At 42.2% G+C, this 17,638-nt stretch overlaps 1 protein-coding gene across 3 annotated transcripts in view; it reads left to right on the forward strand.

Moving 5' to 3' along the window:
- Nucleotides 1-17,638, forward strand: part of LOC146384814 (ras and Rab interactor 2-like) — a 39,142-nt gene that overhangs the window by 13,454 nt on the left and 8,050 nt on the right. For all 3 annotated transcript variants that reach the window (XM_084930183.1, XM_084930185.1, XM_084930184.1), the window contains exons 3-8: nucleotides 5,126-5,220; nucleotides 5,550-5,739; nucleotides 5,821-5,938; nucleotides 10,173-10,245; nucleotides 10,839-10,930; nucleotides 15,032-16,420. In XM_084930183.1, the coding sequence (XP_084786309.1) occupies nucleotides 5,126-5,220; nucleotides 5,550-5,739; nucleotides 5,821-5,938; nucleotides 10,173-10,245; nucleotides 10,839-10,930; nucleotides 15,032-16,420 (1,957 nt within the window). The remainder of the gene's footprint in view (nucleotides 1-5,125; nucleotides 5,221-5,549; nucleotides 5,740-5,820; nucleotides 5,939-10,172; nucleotides 10,246-10,838; nucleotides 10,931-15,031; nucleotides 16,421-17,638) is intronic.

Consider the following 17,638-nt stretch of genomic DNA (forward strand, 5'->3'; position numbering starts at 1 on the left):
TTGAGAAGCCATTTGATTAGAGTAGGTAGTTTTACTGCCCTCTAGTGGAGGAGAATGTAACTGTTCTGCCTGACCTGGGTCCTGGAGAAAGTTCCGATCCAGATGAAGCATGAGCAGTGGTCAGAAGAAAGCAATTCCTCTATACCTGATGCATGGAGAAAAATGATCAATATGCTTGTTGTGACATTTTAGTTTTGTGGTGTGCCGTGTGATTTCTCTAATGTGAAATATGTGCCGTGGTTCCAAAATGTTGGGGAATGCTGTTCTAGCATCACACTTTTCCCTGGTGACCAGTGGTTGTCAATGAGCAGTCTCTAGGCCTGTATGACTGGGACATGAGCAAGTGCGTACAGGTAGATGGATTCATTTGTACCTTGCTTCATGTACCAGGGTTGTGTTCTCAGACAACTGTTATTCATTTTATAATGTTGGTCCAAATGTCACTGCAGCAAACTTTCATTTCTATGCTGATGATATAGTGATGTACTCCACCACAACAGGCTCCCAGCACCACCCGTGTGTGTGTGTGTGTGTGTGTGTGCCCTCTACTGGCAAGTCAGTTGTGTAAAAGAGATTTTTATATACAGTCTTTTAATGAAAAGTTGATTTTTCATGTAAAATCTTTTACATGCCCAAAGTCATCTCTCCACTATGGTTTGATTCTGAAGCTGCCTTATATGTGCAAACTTTTTATTATTAGATTTCGTTTTTTTGTTTTTTTTTCTTCACACATTTCACATTTCTCTGGCATTATGGTATTTATACTTTAATTCTGCACCCCTGAAAGCCTATTAGGAATAACACTTGAAGCTCTTTTCTGTTCTGGGCAGTTTCTGCCAGAGGGCAGTGAGGATGGTCTCTGCATATGCAGCTACCCTTGGAAAACCTGGAAACTATTCTCATGGATGTCAAACCACAACTTTATTGAAACATACTGAAGTGTCATTTCTTGCCTATAGAGGACAAAGGAGGTCGTCAGATGTCGTCTTTATCAGGGGAAAGAGTTGAGATACAAACAACTTAAAGTATATATGTGTATAAATTACAGGACATACATAAAAAGCCTAAAAAGTTATTCTTTTCTGGCTTTGTAAAATGTGGGCTTTTAAAAAAAGAAAACAAAGATTTGTTAGTGATGTAACAAATCCTTATTATGTGTATTATGCCCACTAGCCCTGAAGTGATTGCATCAGCTCAGTTTATCTGTATGATATATCAGTGCCCTGCACAGAGGAATGAGTAAAACCCCTTTGAAAGTAACAGCGACGTCTTTAGACCAGACCAGAAACTCAGAAACAAAGTCACACTTTTAATTTCCTTTGCAGCTTTTTCCATCTTTAATAACCCTGTGAAAGCGCTCTGTACGCGTCTGTGTGTCAAAACCAAACACATAGTTTCCCGTTGACTCCATCCATGGCTTTAACAGCAGCTCATGCAGTGAATCAATTACCTCTACGCACGCACGCACGCGCACACACACACACACACACACACACACACGTGCATTGCTGAAGGAGCTGTGTTTGAGCGCTCAAAATAACTGAGCGCTGCTTCAGTCTGCCTTTGCTCTGCATACCTGTGCTGTTAAGAATAAACTATAATGAATGAAAATAAACCCTGTTTATAAAGCTCTGTATAAATCAGTGAGTGCTTTTTTTTTATGGATGTGGGTGATTTTTCTCTAAAGGTCATCAGTGTGAAATAAGGCCTGTGTGGGTATCATCGTTAGAGCTCCATGAAGTTCTCTGCCCAGATCCAGTCACTCAGCAGCGCTCGTGCTCACTGACCTTCATTTTATCGGTCAGGAATTTCCCATGTCTGCTCTTCTGGCTCACTTTCTACTTTCGCATTCATATAATTCAGTGCCCGTCTCAACAATATGTAATAACTAATGTTTCTCCTTCTTTCCGTCACTGATAAACTCAGGATATGAGGCTCTGCAGAGAAAAAAAGTTCATGTATGATTCTGTAACATGGAAACCGTTTTAAAGGCTAGAAGGTTTTTGCTGACATTAGGATAAGAGACTGATGCCACGCTCACGTATGCTCTAAGACTGGTTAAAGTTGACTCTGGCTTTAACTACAAAGACGAAGGGGAAACTTTTAACCTGGTACTGTCCAACACCAGCCTGACAAATTCCAACTTTATTATGTGATTCCCACTAGCCTTAAAACATTTTGTGCGTTATAACTGGAAACTGTTTCCAACAACAAACATATGGTGTATTTTACTCCCTCCCATGTTATCTTTTGGCTAATACAAACTCAGATAATTATACATTATATTTTCCTGCAGCTGATGATGTCAGGTAACACTACACACCTGAAACAACTTAACGCTCATCCATGTGACCCTGGCGCTCTGGCAGAGGGAGCTGCCAGCTTTGTTTTTGTCTCTGAGTTGGTTTAGTGGCTTGAATTTCATCTGGATCTGTCATCAGGAACACTGTAAACAATGCGGTCTGAAGTGGTGTAATCTTTGTCAGCAGCATGGGAGAGCGCTCGTTAGTTCTTTAGAAGGATGAAACATGGGAGCAAATGTTTTCCTTTCTGGAATTACCCGTGCTAATTAAAAGTTCATGCTGTTCAAACTGCCACTTTGCTATTTTCTAGCTTCTACTTCTACATTTCTTACATTTTTTGATTGAAAAATGATGCTTTGAAGCATGAAATCTTTGGCTGTTTCTCCGGCTTTGGTCAGTCTCTGTCTTCAGCCAGGCTCCGGCTGACAGCTCCTTCTCTGGGTTCAAGATATTAGTTGTTTGGCGTTGCAGTATCACTGGGGATCGGCTCGTGTTGTGTAACAGAGTTTTGACCTAATGCAAAGCTGTGGGAGTCTGTGGCTTTTACAGAGCTGGCTCCACTTAGTCCTGTGAGGGGGGGGTTGAAGGTCCTGTGGTGGCTGTGGTCTGGCCTGGAGCCCAGTTTAGGGAAGAATGTTTGGAGAAGGATGCCTCCTGCTGGTTATAATGTATAATGAGCGCACTAGTTCATAAAGTCTTTACAAATGTACCGTTTCTGTGATGATACACATCCTTTTCGCATATTTTCCCTAAATGTTGCATTTTAATGTAGAATATCAGAAACATAAGTACTGTAGGCTTTCAGAAGCAGCCCTGTTTGCACTGTTTGACCCAGATAATCAGTGAAAAGCATCCAGATTTCAACATCTGCTCTGATACGACGAGGAGGCTCTGAACCCCTGGGAGTTCTCTAAAATGTGCAGTGAGGGAATGTGGAAATTGCAGTGAAAAAAGACAACATGAAATCAGTTACATTTTTATGCAGTCAAACAGTTTTCAGCTCCAGTACATTTTGGAATAAATTGCACACAGTTGTTCCGATACAGGAATTAATTTTGCCAGAATGTGTGTTTATGCATTTTAACTGAATGCAGACGACTCAGAGATAATGTGTGGGGTGAAAGGGGCACACGTTTGCTTTAAAATAAAAGGAAGTTGCAGCAGTTTTTTTTTTTTGCTGGTTCCTCTGATTTTACCAGCTTACTGTGAAAGTGAGTCACAGCTTGGAGAGAAAAACGTACATGAACTATGGGTGAAATACAGTGGAACAAGTTGAAATCTAAATGTACGCAAGTGAAACATTATTGATTCAGTTTGGGCTGTTTTCCTCTGGGAATCATTTTCTTCAATATCGATCATAAATAAACATCCGGAAATCTGAGCAGACCTCATAGACTAAAAGATGGAAGTATTCCCATTTTTGAAAATTCAGCCGACTTGTTGACACTGTTGAGTTTTTGGAGCCAGTAGGGATCATATTTGATCCAGATCATCCAAAGTTTTATTTTTGAAGCCTGGAGGTGAGGATTCTGTTACTGTTACCATCTTTGAAGCCACGTGTCATGAAAAAGGGCTGATCAGACACTGCGCACCTGTACAGTAAACACCAAACACTCACTCCGCCCACCCGAGGCGATGTCTGCGATTCCACTCACCTTTTTTAAAGGTGTCACAGAAGCAAGTTTCCAGTCTGCGCTGGGTTCTCATTTTTTTTGTTTTTGTTTGTTTGTTTGTTTTTTGAGGAAAGCAGGAAGTCCGACACAGAGACTCTGTCAAAAGCTCTCGCAGTTTCGTTTCAGGAGTTTAAGGAAAGGAACAGAAACACACTTAAGACACCACGTCACAGAAACCCACAGACACCCAAAGAAGTGACTCTTGATCTTCGTAACATTAAGAGCAAAATACAACTGAAATATTTAAAACGAGAGGTTTGTTTAGTCACTTTCATTTGACCTTATTCCATTAAATTGAACATTTTACATTTACAAAGCAACAAAATCCTGACTTTAAGTAATTTGATTACATGAAAATTACTTGTTACAAAACATGGCAGCAAAATCTGCAGGAGAATACATTAAAGTGATGTAACTGTAATAACTGTAGTATAACTAAGAAGTATAACTAAAATGAAAGCGAGGAGAAGCCAAAGTTGCAAACTTAGAGTTTTTTTCTTGTTGTTAAAGTTATGGCCCTCTCATTCAAGCCCATTCATTTAGACTGGAGCTTCAAATTAGCTTTGCTGCTACATGTTACCATGGCTGCTTTAATGTTTTGGGGGGGATTACAGTTGGGGACACCAAAATCTGCATGTCTCCAATCATTTCATAAACCGAGCAGGTTTTTGTTTTCTTTGTTCTTTTTTCCAGGATTGTAAAACAGACTCCGTATCATCCATGTCATCACTGCTCGACTCCTAAAATATTCCAAACTAAATGCAGCACGGACCTAGATTTGAATGACAGTTGCGATAAGCCTTATCTCTGCCAACCTGAAAACAACACTGCCTGTCACAGATGACTCTTTGAAGGCTTCCTGTCTGAATTAGAAACAGCATTTTCAGTTTGGGCAGCAGTTTGTTATCTGCAGGAGGTTTAGGGGAAATTTTCCCTCTTTTTTTTCACTCTGTGCTTTGTGTCTGTTTCCTTCCAACAGGAAATGAGGTCTACACCGGAAAATGAGTAACAGTTTCTCCAGTCCAGTCTAGCTCAGTCTCAGGCTCAGTTTTAAGTTTCATAATTTATGTTTCATTTACATCTCGTCCGTCCTCTTCTCCTTTTCACGCTCCCTCCAGAGTCACAGCCTCTCACTCTGTCTCTTTCCAGCTGATTGACACATTTGCGTTGGAGATCGGAGAGCTGAAGAAGGAGATGGTTCAGGTCTCTCATGCTGTGGACAAGGATCCTGTGGAGCTACAAGGGTGAGACTGTTTTCTATACGCTATCAAGTTTTTTATTCCAGACTTTATGACACAGATCTTTCTGTTTTCATGTGCTTATTCTATCCATTTGGAGTTTATTATAAATTTGTAATTAGACGGTGTGGTCTGGAGGACTTAAACAGTCTGAAAAATGTTTATTTTCTTTTTATATACTAGGAGACAATCTCAGCATTGACTTATTTTATTAATTCTAAGTTATTTTTTGGTTAGGAGGAAACTGACTTGCTAAAGTTAAAGTGAAAACATATAAAAAACATACAAACAACCAGCAGGTGGCAAAAGTGTTTAACTCTTTCTCTCTGTGGCAGGCTGGAGAGCGGTGTGTACCTGCAGGCTCGCCACTGCGGTGGGCTGGTGGGTGAAAGGGATTCTGGGTACGACTCCTTGCGGAGGAGGATGAGCGTGTGGGACCGGCTGACTCAAACCCACCCGGCGTGGCTGCTGCTGGGGGTCAGCGAAGAGGAGGCCGGTCGCATACTGCTCAAACAGCCACCAGGGGTGAGGAGGTCGCGTCCTGGGATGCAGATGTTAACATGTCTCCTTTGAATGTCTTTCCAAACATTTTATTTCGCGGTGCAGGTGTTTTTGGTGAGGAAGTCTGTTGCTCTGCAAAGAAAGGTCCTCTCCGTGCGTCTGCAGGAGGATCAGGAATCGGGAACTCCCATCAGCCACTTCCCTGTCAGAGAGAGTCAGTACAGTAAGTGACATGTTTGACTACCTTTAACTAAAAAGTACTTTCTGCTAGACGTCAGAGTCATTATTTGCATTCTCTTAAAGCACTTCTCAAAAAGCTGTGATGGCAGAGATGAGTCAGACGGCTAAAACGAGGCTTTCAGTTTCCTTTGGTCCTTAGAATACATCTCGTTCGACCACAGCCGCCTCTGCAGTCACGCTGTCCTCTGGGTCAAAGACTTAAATAAGCCATTTCCTGTCCACCTCTGCAAATGATGCCCAGAAATAACCCCACACCAAAACAAGAATCAGATTATGACTGAGTCGGTTTGCCCCACATGTGTATGTTACATTGTGTACTATTGTAGTTTTGTTTTCTTTTTAAATGTAACTGATCAAGAAAATTGCCGGCACGACATTATTACACCATCATTTTTGTCTTTAATGAAGCAGTGAAGACAGACGGGAAAGTGAGGAGCAAGATGCACAGAAATGGCCCGCGGGTCGGGCTCGAACCAGGCCGCTCGCCCACTGCTCACTAAAGTGGCGCCCAGCAGGGAGAGACGGCTCAAACAATCAGGAATGTAAATATTTTTGAGAATTCTTTAATGACAAAATTGGCAGTTGTCCCGTCCCTGCCCCAAAGAGGCTTTCAACAAAGCTAGACACGTTACAAGTAACGCGTTACTTTTTTCAAGTAACGAGTAAAGTAAGGGATTGCTATTGCAAAAAAGGTAATTAGATTACTGTTACTTTCCCGTAAACACGCTGCGTTACTGCGTTACTAAAACCGTGATTTTTTTTGCGAGAGTGTCTCATGACAGTGACGTAAGCGAGTGCGACGTTCGTGGCAACAGCTGTGTGCAGATCAACAATGGATAATATAACGAGTGCGGGAGAGAGTATGAGCGTGCAGCGTTTAAAGCGTGGAAGTACTGACCTTACTTTGAGTTTGATTCCATAAAAAGTGACAAAAACATTAGCGTCCGCTGTGCGTGGGAAGAAAACTTCTTTTTACAGCGAAAAAACCCTTCCGAACTTCCGAACAAGCACCGAGTAGCTACGACGTAATGGGAAACTCACAGAGAAACTCGCGGATTCTTCCACTGACCACTGCGGCTCACCTGCACGAGTGCTAACATCCGCCTGCTATACAGGTGAAAATAGAGCAACAGGACCGCTAGTCTTTGATTTTATTTATTTTCTGCTATGTTTTACTTGCATCTATTTGAAAGACTGAGTATAAACACAAAAAATATTTTATTTTATGTGCTGGAATGTGCAGAAAATAGGTTTAAATGTTAAACAAATTTCTTCCAGTCAGAGAATGTTGCATATAATTAAATTTTTTCTTGATGCATAAAGTTAAAAGATTAAAACTAATAAAACAAATTTTAAAAAGAGACATTTCCATTTGATTACATTTTGTATGATGGATTATGCAGAAAAAGTAGAATTGGGCTGAAAGATCTATCGCTTTATCACCTATTCAGGTTGTAAATCATGTTTTTAAAAAGTAACTAAGTAATTAATTACTTTTGAAAATAAGTAATCAGTAAAGTAACAGGATTACTTCTTGGGGAAGTAATCAATAATTAGTTACTGAATACTTTTTTCAAGTAACTTGACCAACACTGATGGTGAGTCAGGCCAGTTTTATGTCCCACTGACCAATGAAATGAAAGCTGTGACTCTCTCCCTTCATTTAGTTTGGGGCTTAAAAATAACCGCCTGCATTCATGCCAATTTCCCTCATGCCAAGTTACAAGACTTGCTTGTACGAGGATTTTAAAACCTATAGTTAGAATTTGGTCATCCGGATAAATCAAAGAATGAGCAGCAAGTAAACAAAGAGCCAAAGCCATTAAATGTTGCACGAGAAGATAAGACACTTGAAGTTAAAAGAAAACTTCCCTGCAGTGTCCAGTTTAAGGCAGGCAGCAGTTCAGGCAGAAGCAGAAGAGCTGTGCAGCTGATTCCAGGCAGGAGCTGTAAACCCAGACAGGATACACAGAATAAACCAAAAGCTATAACTTCCTGTGATTTTTGGTGAACGCAGCTCAGGAAGTGAGATGGGAGCAGACTAGGAAATAAGCAGCGCATCCAGTTAAGATAATGAAGCCAAAATGTTGTTACATTAAAAACAAATCCAACATTTTATATTGTATTTTTACTATTTTAACACATTTCCTCTGACAGTGCTTCAACTTAGATCTCCAAACTCATCATGACCTCATCTTGTTTTTGCTCGTAGACAGTGTCCAAACTACAACTGCTGAAAGAGCCAGCCCTATAAGGCTTGACTGGTGATACTGGAAATGTGGGTTTTACAAACAAAATGACAGCTGAAATGAACCTTTAGTCTAGATTTAACTTTTGTCCTGAGGGTTTGCCATGTGAAAACACATAACATACGCAGGCTTCTGTTTAAGTAAGAGCAATTATAGTACTTATCTTCAGCAAACACGCACAGCAGCCACGATTTTCGTCACCTTTGTGCTTGTGCAGCATACCTGCGCTGACATCTTTCATCTAAAGCTCTTTGCAGTTGTGCCTGCTTGTTGTGGTTCTTCCTTATGCTTTGTGGAAGCTTTATTGAACTGTTAAACAGTCATTTTTAATTGTAACATTAGCGTCTGAGATATTAAAGTAAATCAGTTGCATGTATGGTAAGTATTAGTCATTGAGCTGCAACACTGCCAAGAAGTGACGACATACCAGCTGTGGATTTTCCCTGCTGAAATGACAGCACAGATGGGATTGTGCCTTTGGCCTGCTTTGGATTTTTTGTTCTTCTAGCTGCTCCATAGTTGGCGTGCCTCGTCAAGCTAGCCCTGTACACAGTGTTTGAAGTGAACTTAAAAGCTTTTAATTATGTATATATATAAATACAACTTTAGAAAAGTTTCCTTTGTGAAACTCTGCCTGTGCACATAATGAGAAGAGTAACTTCTGTCTTTGTATGTGACTGTATGGAAACTAAAAGCTCAAAGCCACTTCTCTAAATGTATATCAGAGAGCCAAGAAGTCTCAAATGAGGTGAAAATCACCTAAGAGAGATTTGAACTCTTAGGTCTATGACATCCATTCAACAGTTGTTGAGGATATCTCAACTTGAAACCTGGAATGATCCAATGTCCCAGATTTTGTGTCAGTTTATGTAGATGTTATTTCGTGGTCTAATTTCAGATACTAGAGATCTAAATACTAGAAATAAAAAATAATAAATGAGAAAATGATCAAACTCATCAGAACTCATGATCATAGTTATAGTCATCGTGACATCACCTGCTGTTTTATAGTCTCATTCTTGACGCCTCGAGCTTCTTGGCCATGGCCACCTTAACGTTGTGTAACCAGACATGATGCAGATCTCACTGTGAGACAGAAGTGTGCTCACAGCAGGTGTACCTTTGAACTCGGTCACCTTAATTTACAGCATGAATATCATATTGTATTCAATAAAACTTGAAACTCAGGAAAGACTGTTGATCTGTATCCTTTTATGAACAAATCTAGCCTGCTAACATCATAAATGTGTCCCATCTGCCCTGCACTCATGATGTCTGCAAGGTTTCACAAAGAGACGTCACAAAGCAGTGGCTGATGTAATCCATTTTTTATGTACATCTATGATGAAAACGTTGCACCAAAAACCGAACGCACCAGCTTTCTAAGTACGCCAAGACCAGTCAGTGATCACCAAAGTTATTGGCACGTTCACTTTTATTATTTCTCACCACAGATTCATGCAAGAGTCTCTTTGTCTTCAGCAATCAGAACACAAGATGACATGTTTATATCCTCATATTTGTTATGTGGCGTGAGGAGAGTGAGGGAACTCGACACCCTGACCTGGTGTTATAACTGCCCGTTCAAAAGAGGGAAAATAACCAGAGGAGATAAGAGAACTTGTAAAACTTGTTGCGCTTCCAGAAGCGACGGAGAAGTGGGCATGTGCAGTTTGTAACTGGAGTCAGTGAAGAGGAGAAACCCTGGGTAACTGACGAAGGTCGTCTGGAAATGTTGCAGTCACGTCGTTTTAATTTATCCTTTGAGAACCTTTTTTTTTCTTTGAGTTGAATTGTTGGGCTCGTTTATTTAATTCTTCTGACACAAGTACCATCTCATCAGTATAAACAAGCCTGAAAAAAATGCTGATTAGGCGAGAAATCCCTCGGTGAACTCTTGCACTGCATGTCATTAACTTCCTGTGTGTGAAATCTGATGAGATCTTTGTAAATTTCATCTGCCTACAGCCTTTTCTCTCGATGGATCTGGGATCAGCTTTGCAGACCTGTTCCGGCTCGTGGCCTTTTACTGTATCAGCAGGTAAATACCCCACCTAAGGCAGTTTCTTTGTTTGGTTTTCTTTGCTGTTGCTTTGTGATGATTCAAGCATGGATGAGAATAATGTCGAGTAAGCAGTCCGCTCTCAGCCCTCACGGCTTTCGCTTCTTGTTTTATATCGTGCCAGCTGGGGCAACACAGACAGACACAGGAAATAGTTGAGCTGAAAGAAATGCCAGACACAACAAAGCAGACAATTAAATGGACACAAAATTGTCTTTAGATATTGTCTTCAGCTGCGTGTTCGCTTTATAAAGTCTGAGCACGGTGTGTGTGTGTATCTGTAGTGCTATATTAAAGTGGCGTTAATGTAGTGCAGTGGAAAACCAAGGGTGTGTTATGAAGGCACTTATCTGTATGACCGTGTTTGGGTCGTGTTTTGCCAACCAGACTTGAGGCGTCATCACTTTTGTTCCAGGATTTTATGTCAAACAAGGACGATGGATAATCATAAATCTGTCACACATGCACGTTTCTTTCACGACTGACCTTTAATTCGACAGCTACTTCAGCTCCTATGTTTATCCCTTCTTCTGCTTTCTTAACACATTTTAATTTGTAATTTGTCTCTTTAGAGATATCCTGCCATTCACACTCAAACTCCCAGAGGCCATAGCTTCAGCCAAGACCCAGAAAGAGCTGGAGGAGGTGGCTCAGCTTGGAGCAGGTAGCCTTGCTGCTTTGTAAACTCACACCCTGAATGAACATGTTGGATTTCTCACAAGTATATCTCCAAGTTGTCTGCACTTAATTCATGGTAAATTCTACCTGGTATGTCTTGATAATGTGGTTATTGCACTTCCACCATAAATGGCATAAAAGAAGGATGTGGCTATCGTGACATCAGCTGCTGATTATTGAAGTTCTATTATGAAGCCTCGAAATGAGCCTTTAAATCTATAATGTGGATGATAAGATAAGATAAACCTTTATTAGTCCCACATGTGGGAAATGTTTTGGTCACAGCAGAAAGTGAGTTAAGAACAGTAAAAATTAAGAAAAAATGAAAAACAAAAACAAAACCAATAGAATAGAATAAGATATGACAGAATAACATACTATACAAAACAGAATAAAAAACTTTGCCAAACTGGGAAATTGCAGTTGGTACTATTGCACATCAGGGAGATGGGGCGAAAGTTATCGTTGTGTATTGGATGTGTGTGTGTGTGTGTGTGTCTGTCTGCACATGTGTGGTCATCTGCAGAGACCATGTTGTGGAGTCTCACAGCAGAAGGGAGGAAAGACCTGTGAAATCTGTCCATCTCACACCGCAGGTGCTGCAGCCTGACACTGAAGGAGCAGCTCGGTGCTGTCATAATCTTCTTTTCTGAAACTTAAAATGATCAAAATTTACAAATGGGACCTAATGTTTTTTTCAATATGACCTCAAATGAGTGACTGAGCCCCTAAAGTCTTAGAGAAAGTGTTTAAAGAGTATCACAGCACCATGCGGGAATTCACCGAGCTCCTGAGAGTGAACCTTTCTGTAGATGAGTGAAAACCTTTAGCAATGAAGTGTTTTTAAGGACTTTTTTCAAGTCAACCCCATTAGATGGGATTACCTTGTCTTTTGTGCATTGGCTTCACTTTTCACACCCAGTTTGATAGTGTCTTTAGGACCTAAGGCTCATGCTAATTTAGCATTTTCTATCCCTTATATTAAAAGTCAAAGTCAATCAGTCAAACTGATAAATTGTTGTTGTTGTTTTTTTTATTCTAATTGTTATGATTTCTTCTCTCTTGCTTGGCTAATCAGTTTCCTTCAGCTTTGTCCTGACAGGAAGAAACTATTGCTCGAGTGCTCAAACAGAGTAGAAATCACTGCATAGGTACTTTAATATAGGTACATAGTTTCTTTAGTGCTATTATTTTCACTTAATGTAACCTAGAGGAGTAAGTAAGTAAAGGCTGCTTTTAAATCTTAGTGCGTTGAACTCAGACTGTTCATTTGGTTTCCAAATCTTTTTAATTTGCTTTCCAGTTTGAGTTTTTGCTCGATGTATCTACTGGAAATTGTAATATTACCTGGTTACTGATCTGTAAAGTGCAGGCAGGCAAACAAAGCAAAGATAAAAAGGTCAGTGTTCGTGCTGCAGGTGCTCTGTTTGTTTTCCCTCACACTGACTATCCTGGTCGGGTTTCATAGCAGATTTGCTCACATCGCTCCGAGTTACTCTAAGCTCAGCCCCTGTGAAACTGCGGGTGAGTCAGCAGAAGCCTACGACATAACTCACCCCTGATGAGGGATAGAAGGGAGTGGCGAGTGGAAAGCTACAGATGGCCAACTGCTGTCTGAGCACACACATGCCATTGCACTGCATTCAGACCTGTATAAAAACACAAAAGGCTTGCAAGCATGTGTGCTAACATAATACGTGCAGTATTACCAAGATGAAACGCTATCATTGTTTTTGCACAGTCTTCTATGAATGGATGTGGGTGGAAGCGTGCAGAGTTACTTTGTGATGAAGCACAGTGGCCGAAACATCCTTTAAGTATTAGCCAGTTTCTTTAATGCCGGATTTGCAAGATTATCCTGTCATTGAGGGAAACTCCCCTTCGTCATTGGACTGCTTCTATTTAAAGACAAACAGCAGACCGTTGTGGACTCTGGCCATGCACATGTAAGGGAAAAAACAAAGAAACAAAACTTATCTTGCGCCTCATTTGTCTCCCGTGAATCAGTTAGTTTATCTCTCATGAGGCTGAACCCTTATCCTCCCTATCGGCATGACTTTTGTTAGCAGTGCTGTGAGTTTGGTCATCTCAGCTTAGACATTAACTTTCCATTTAGAAAGTACTAAGAAGGCAAAATACTACAGATTACTGCTGCTCATTGCAAAGTGAGATACCACTCTAACAAATGCATGTTAGCATTGCTGACATCATCATTAAAACCGCAGACAGACACAAGGGTCACTTTTTAAAATCTACCTAAAAATTATTGCAGACCAATTGGGGACTTATGGGTTTGGAAAATTATGCAAATGTGGCGACTTAAATTAACCTGTATCATTCCAGCAAAGGTTGGTCCACTTATTAAGGCACGCAAACATTGTTTAAGCAAGTAAATCCCCATACACATGTTAAATCTTGCATGTCTGGCTTCACAGCAGAAATCACCATGTTTACAGCGTGCTGCAAAAACAGTTTTGGTCTTTATGGTTAGTTTTTCCCTTCGTAATAACTTAATCTGACAAATATTATGCTGTGAGGCAAGACCATCCAAAATGTTTGTGCTACAATAAGGTTAGTGAAATCAGTAGTTGTTAGAAATTCATGTTGTACTAGTTTGTTGCATAGCACTCATTAGCATTGTGCATTGTAGGTAGATCGTTTATGTAGCTGATAATTTAACACCCTCTCACCTGAACGTGGTATTTACTAGCTCTAAAAAAAACATGGCAGCAGCATGGGTTACATCACTGTCACTTCATCCATCATTTATATACAGTCTATGGGCAGACGAAAGACTCTAAAGACTTCCTGCATGGATATTTCACAATAAAAACCTTAAGGAATCTCTGGTGGAAGATTCCTCGCTTTCCTGATATTGTTTTAGTTTGCAGCACATGCAGGAAGTGATGAGGTTATTATTGTCAGTAACTTCTGCATTGAATTAATGAATTTATTTATATCTAAAAAAAAAAACCTGTGGTTTTAATGTGGTGAGCTTCGCTCAGTATAAACAAATGTCTTGTTTGTAGTATTTAAGCTAAGTGAAAGTGTGTTTGAGGCACTTTAAAGTGCACGTCTTTACTTGGATAAAGGGGAACTGCATTCAGCCCACTCTGCGGTCAGTCAGTTTTACGTGTGGTGTTTATTCAGGTTGGGTTGCTTGCTGTTGGGTTGCTCTGCAGACACACACCACAGTGTCAGGTGCTCATTGCTCACATGGACCAGCAAGAATCCCACAGGCAGATTTCAGTCCCCAGACACCAAAGGATTACAGGACATGTGAAACTGACCTAGCAGCTGGAGCTGCTTCTTCATTTCCCCCGAGTTTGTTTCCATTTTTAAGTGGCAACAACTGTGTAGATGTATGCAGAGTGTGGATTATTTGTTGTCTGTTCTCTTAAAGGGTGGTTAAATCTTTATGCTGTAGCCGTGTGTTTATGATGGGATTCCACAGATGCTTTATTTTGTAGTTGTTCTTGCAGCAGTCTGTGTTAGAATGAGGTCTGTCTTGCCAAGCAGCTGAAAACAATGGGATGATTCAGTGGAGTGAGAGAGCATTTCCTCCACTCCCCTGGCATGTTTATGCACTGTCAGTGTAACGAAAGAAACAGAAGAAGAAAGTTGTTCAAATGAGATTCACAGACTTTAAATTTAACACTAGATATTAGGAAGAAAGAAGACTGATACTGAATCTACTCAGAGCTACAAGGAAATGCAGAGCAGGAAGAAAGGGGTGGAGGGACTGTGCGCTATGTGGAGTTTTTAGTGCCCTCCCACTGTGTGATTAGCATGTGTGGCTCCCTCTCTCTGGGTGTGTGTCGGCATCCAGTGAGTCAGAGCAGAGAGGCACGGGCTGAGTATGGAACACTTCTAGACGACAAACGAGCAGGAAAGACGGACAAAACTTTGAAAACTTAAAGGGAGCCAACAAAGTTAGTGGTGAGAATCTGCTGAAAACTCTGCTGCTGCTTTAATTTGAACACAGCAGCTGCTCTGAGGATTTATTCTCTGTGGGAGTTTTGACTTGTCTCAGGAGACGCTGGTTAATGTTTGCCTCTGACGGTTTCTTTACGTCTGTGTGTTACAGGTTTCTGGGACTCTGCCCTGTGCAGTCAGCGGCACACCTCCCCCCGTCCCTGTCGCCCTCTGAGCCGGACCCTCAGTCCCCAGCGGACCAACAGGAACAGCGAGGTCGAGGGGTCACAGCAGAGACACACCAGGGCTCACTGTGACAGCGCACCGGCAACCTTACAATCCCATGCACCTCCACCTAACTTTCACCTAGAGAGAAGACATTCCAGCGGTCCTCTGTGCTTTGTTAACCCGCTCTTTCTCCAAACCCATCCGCACCGCCGTAGCAGCTCTGAGGAGGAGCCGCCCTCAAAGGCTGTCGAGTCCACCCTGGAGAATGCAGAGGAATCAAAGCCTTTAACTGGCAGCCGAAGCAGTGATCCACACGTGGACAAAATCAAACCCAACAGCAAATCGCGGCCCCCTCGCCCCCCGCCGCCGCGCTCGATGCCACGCCGGCGTCCTGCCCCACCTCCACCTGGACCTCCAGCAGCTATTGCCAGACCAAAGAGCATGCCAGAGGCTGTAATTACAAGGCAGCACCAATCCTCAAATAAGCGCCCGGCACCCGCTCGACCTTCGATGGGCATCAAGCACAGCGGATCATCCAAAAGTGCCAGCTCACCAATCCCCGTGCCTTCAAACCCACCGCCTCCGAGGCCAAAGAAGCCGGATTTGGAGTCTCACCGCTGCCACATTGCCCTGGATGATGAGACCATCGCCAAGGCCCTGTCTCGTGCCAAACTGCCATCCTGCCAGCCTCAATCTGCCACCCCTGCGGATCTGGAGAATAACACTGAGAGTCCGTCCGGTCCTAATGAGAGGGGACACCAGCGACTCAGCGACATGAGCATGTCTACTTCTTCCTCCGACTCACTGGAATACTCCCAGTCTCCTGGATTCTCCCTGGGCCTGACCCCTACCCCATCATTACACCTAAATCACCAAGACCCGGTGGAGGACAGCAGTGAGGACGATGACGATGGGGAAGAAGAGGAGGAGGACTACGGAGTTGGCATGGAGACAGACTTAGAAATGCGACTCCGTCCATCCTTCAGAGCCCGGAGCCGAAAGGTCGGCGTGAATATAAGCGGTAGTTCCTTCATCCTTCCCAGGGCCTTGAAGGGGCGCTTCAGTAAGGTCAGCGGCATGCTCAGCTCCCTCATGACCCCGGAGAGGCGGACGGTGAAAAGGATCGCTGAGCTGTCCAGGGACAAAAGCTCGTACTTTGGTTCCCTGGTTCAGGACTACATCGGCTTCGTTCAGGAGAATCGAAGCTGTCACACATCAGGGATGGATTTTCTGCAGACTCTCAGGCAGTTTATGACACAGATGAAGGCTTACCTGCGCCAGAGCTCTGAGCTCGACCCTCCTATTGAGTCCCTCATACCTGAGGACCAGATTGGTAAGTGTTTAAAGTGAAATGTGACTTGGAGATTTGTAGTATGGGCTCATCCTGACTTTGTAAAACATCTTTGTGTGGGTGCAGGTGTGGGCGTGTGTCATGTTTTTGTTATATATCTGACAGCTTTCAGATCTCTACATGTTCACATTCCAGATATGTTGGGCCATTAGTGATTCAGAGGGTTTCAAAATCACTACATTCATCGACAGTGCTGAAGCCTTGCATTGTGTCGTTGAACTTTCCATATTAGCATGCCTCATTAGCCGTGTTGAATTACAGACATGCCAGCGTGCTGTGCCCTAGTGAGTTATTCCTGGCCTGTGTTTGTCGGCATAATCTCACACTGTAGTTGAGTTTGACTTTGAAGGGCAGGTGTTGCTTTTAAGTGTATATTTAACTTGGTGGGGGTGTTATTAAATGTCAGGACTCAAGGCTACAGAACTGTGTCAAAAAGTGCCTTCGTATGCCTTCATTTCATTCATATACTGCTGCTCGTGTTAGGATCCATCAGGTCCTGCTGGATATGTTTTTTAAAGTGTTGCTTTCTCAGTGATGTCAGAACATTTGAAAAAATAGTTTGCACATATGGAAAACTCTCTGAAAGGGACGCTTCATTCTGATCAGATTATTGTGCACTAGCTTTGCAGAATATGTGAGCATGTCTTTGCACACATCTCACATCCCCTTGTTCATTGTAAACAATAACAGCAAAGCCTTGTTCAGGGACAGAGAAATGATCCTTTCTGATTGTCCTAACAGACCGCACATAAACAATCTCGCACTCACAAAGGTTCCCTTTGGAGAGGAGAACTAATGTAAACATGTTTAATAAGCAGGCAGACTTTGATTCAATAGTTTGCAAAATGGAAATCTACTTTACTAGTCATTGGCCCAAATGTGGCCCACATCTTCAGTTTCCTGTGAGCCACGTTTGGCCTTGAGTGACGCTGATGTATCAGGATGAGTCTGGCTGCCTAAACTTAGCCCCACATCCACCTTACATGAGCCAAATGAGGTGTGTTGTGAGTTTTGGCCAAGTCTAACACCCATAATACTTGCCGTAACCCAGCTCAGGATGTCTGAGCCACATCCAGCCTGCTGGAACATTTGTGAGCACCAGAACTGAAACATAAATGAGCATAAAGTGGCTCAGATTAGGCCCTCGTTTGTCAGCTGTCAGAATAAAAAGTCCGAGCTGAGAGCCGACAGTCCGCCTGA

Source organism: Perissodus microlepis, chromosome 6 (genome assembly GCF_051167445.1).
Source record: "Perissodus microlepis isolate ML-2025 ecotype Zambia chromosome 6, ASM5116744v1, whole genome shotgun sequence".
Taxonomy (NCBI): Eukaryota; Metazoa; Chordata; class Actinopteri; order Cichliformes; family Cichlidae; genus Perissodus; species Perissodus microlepis.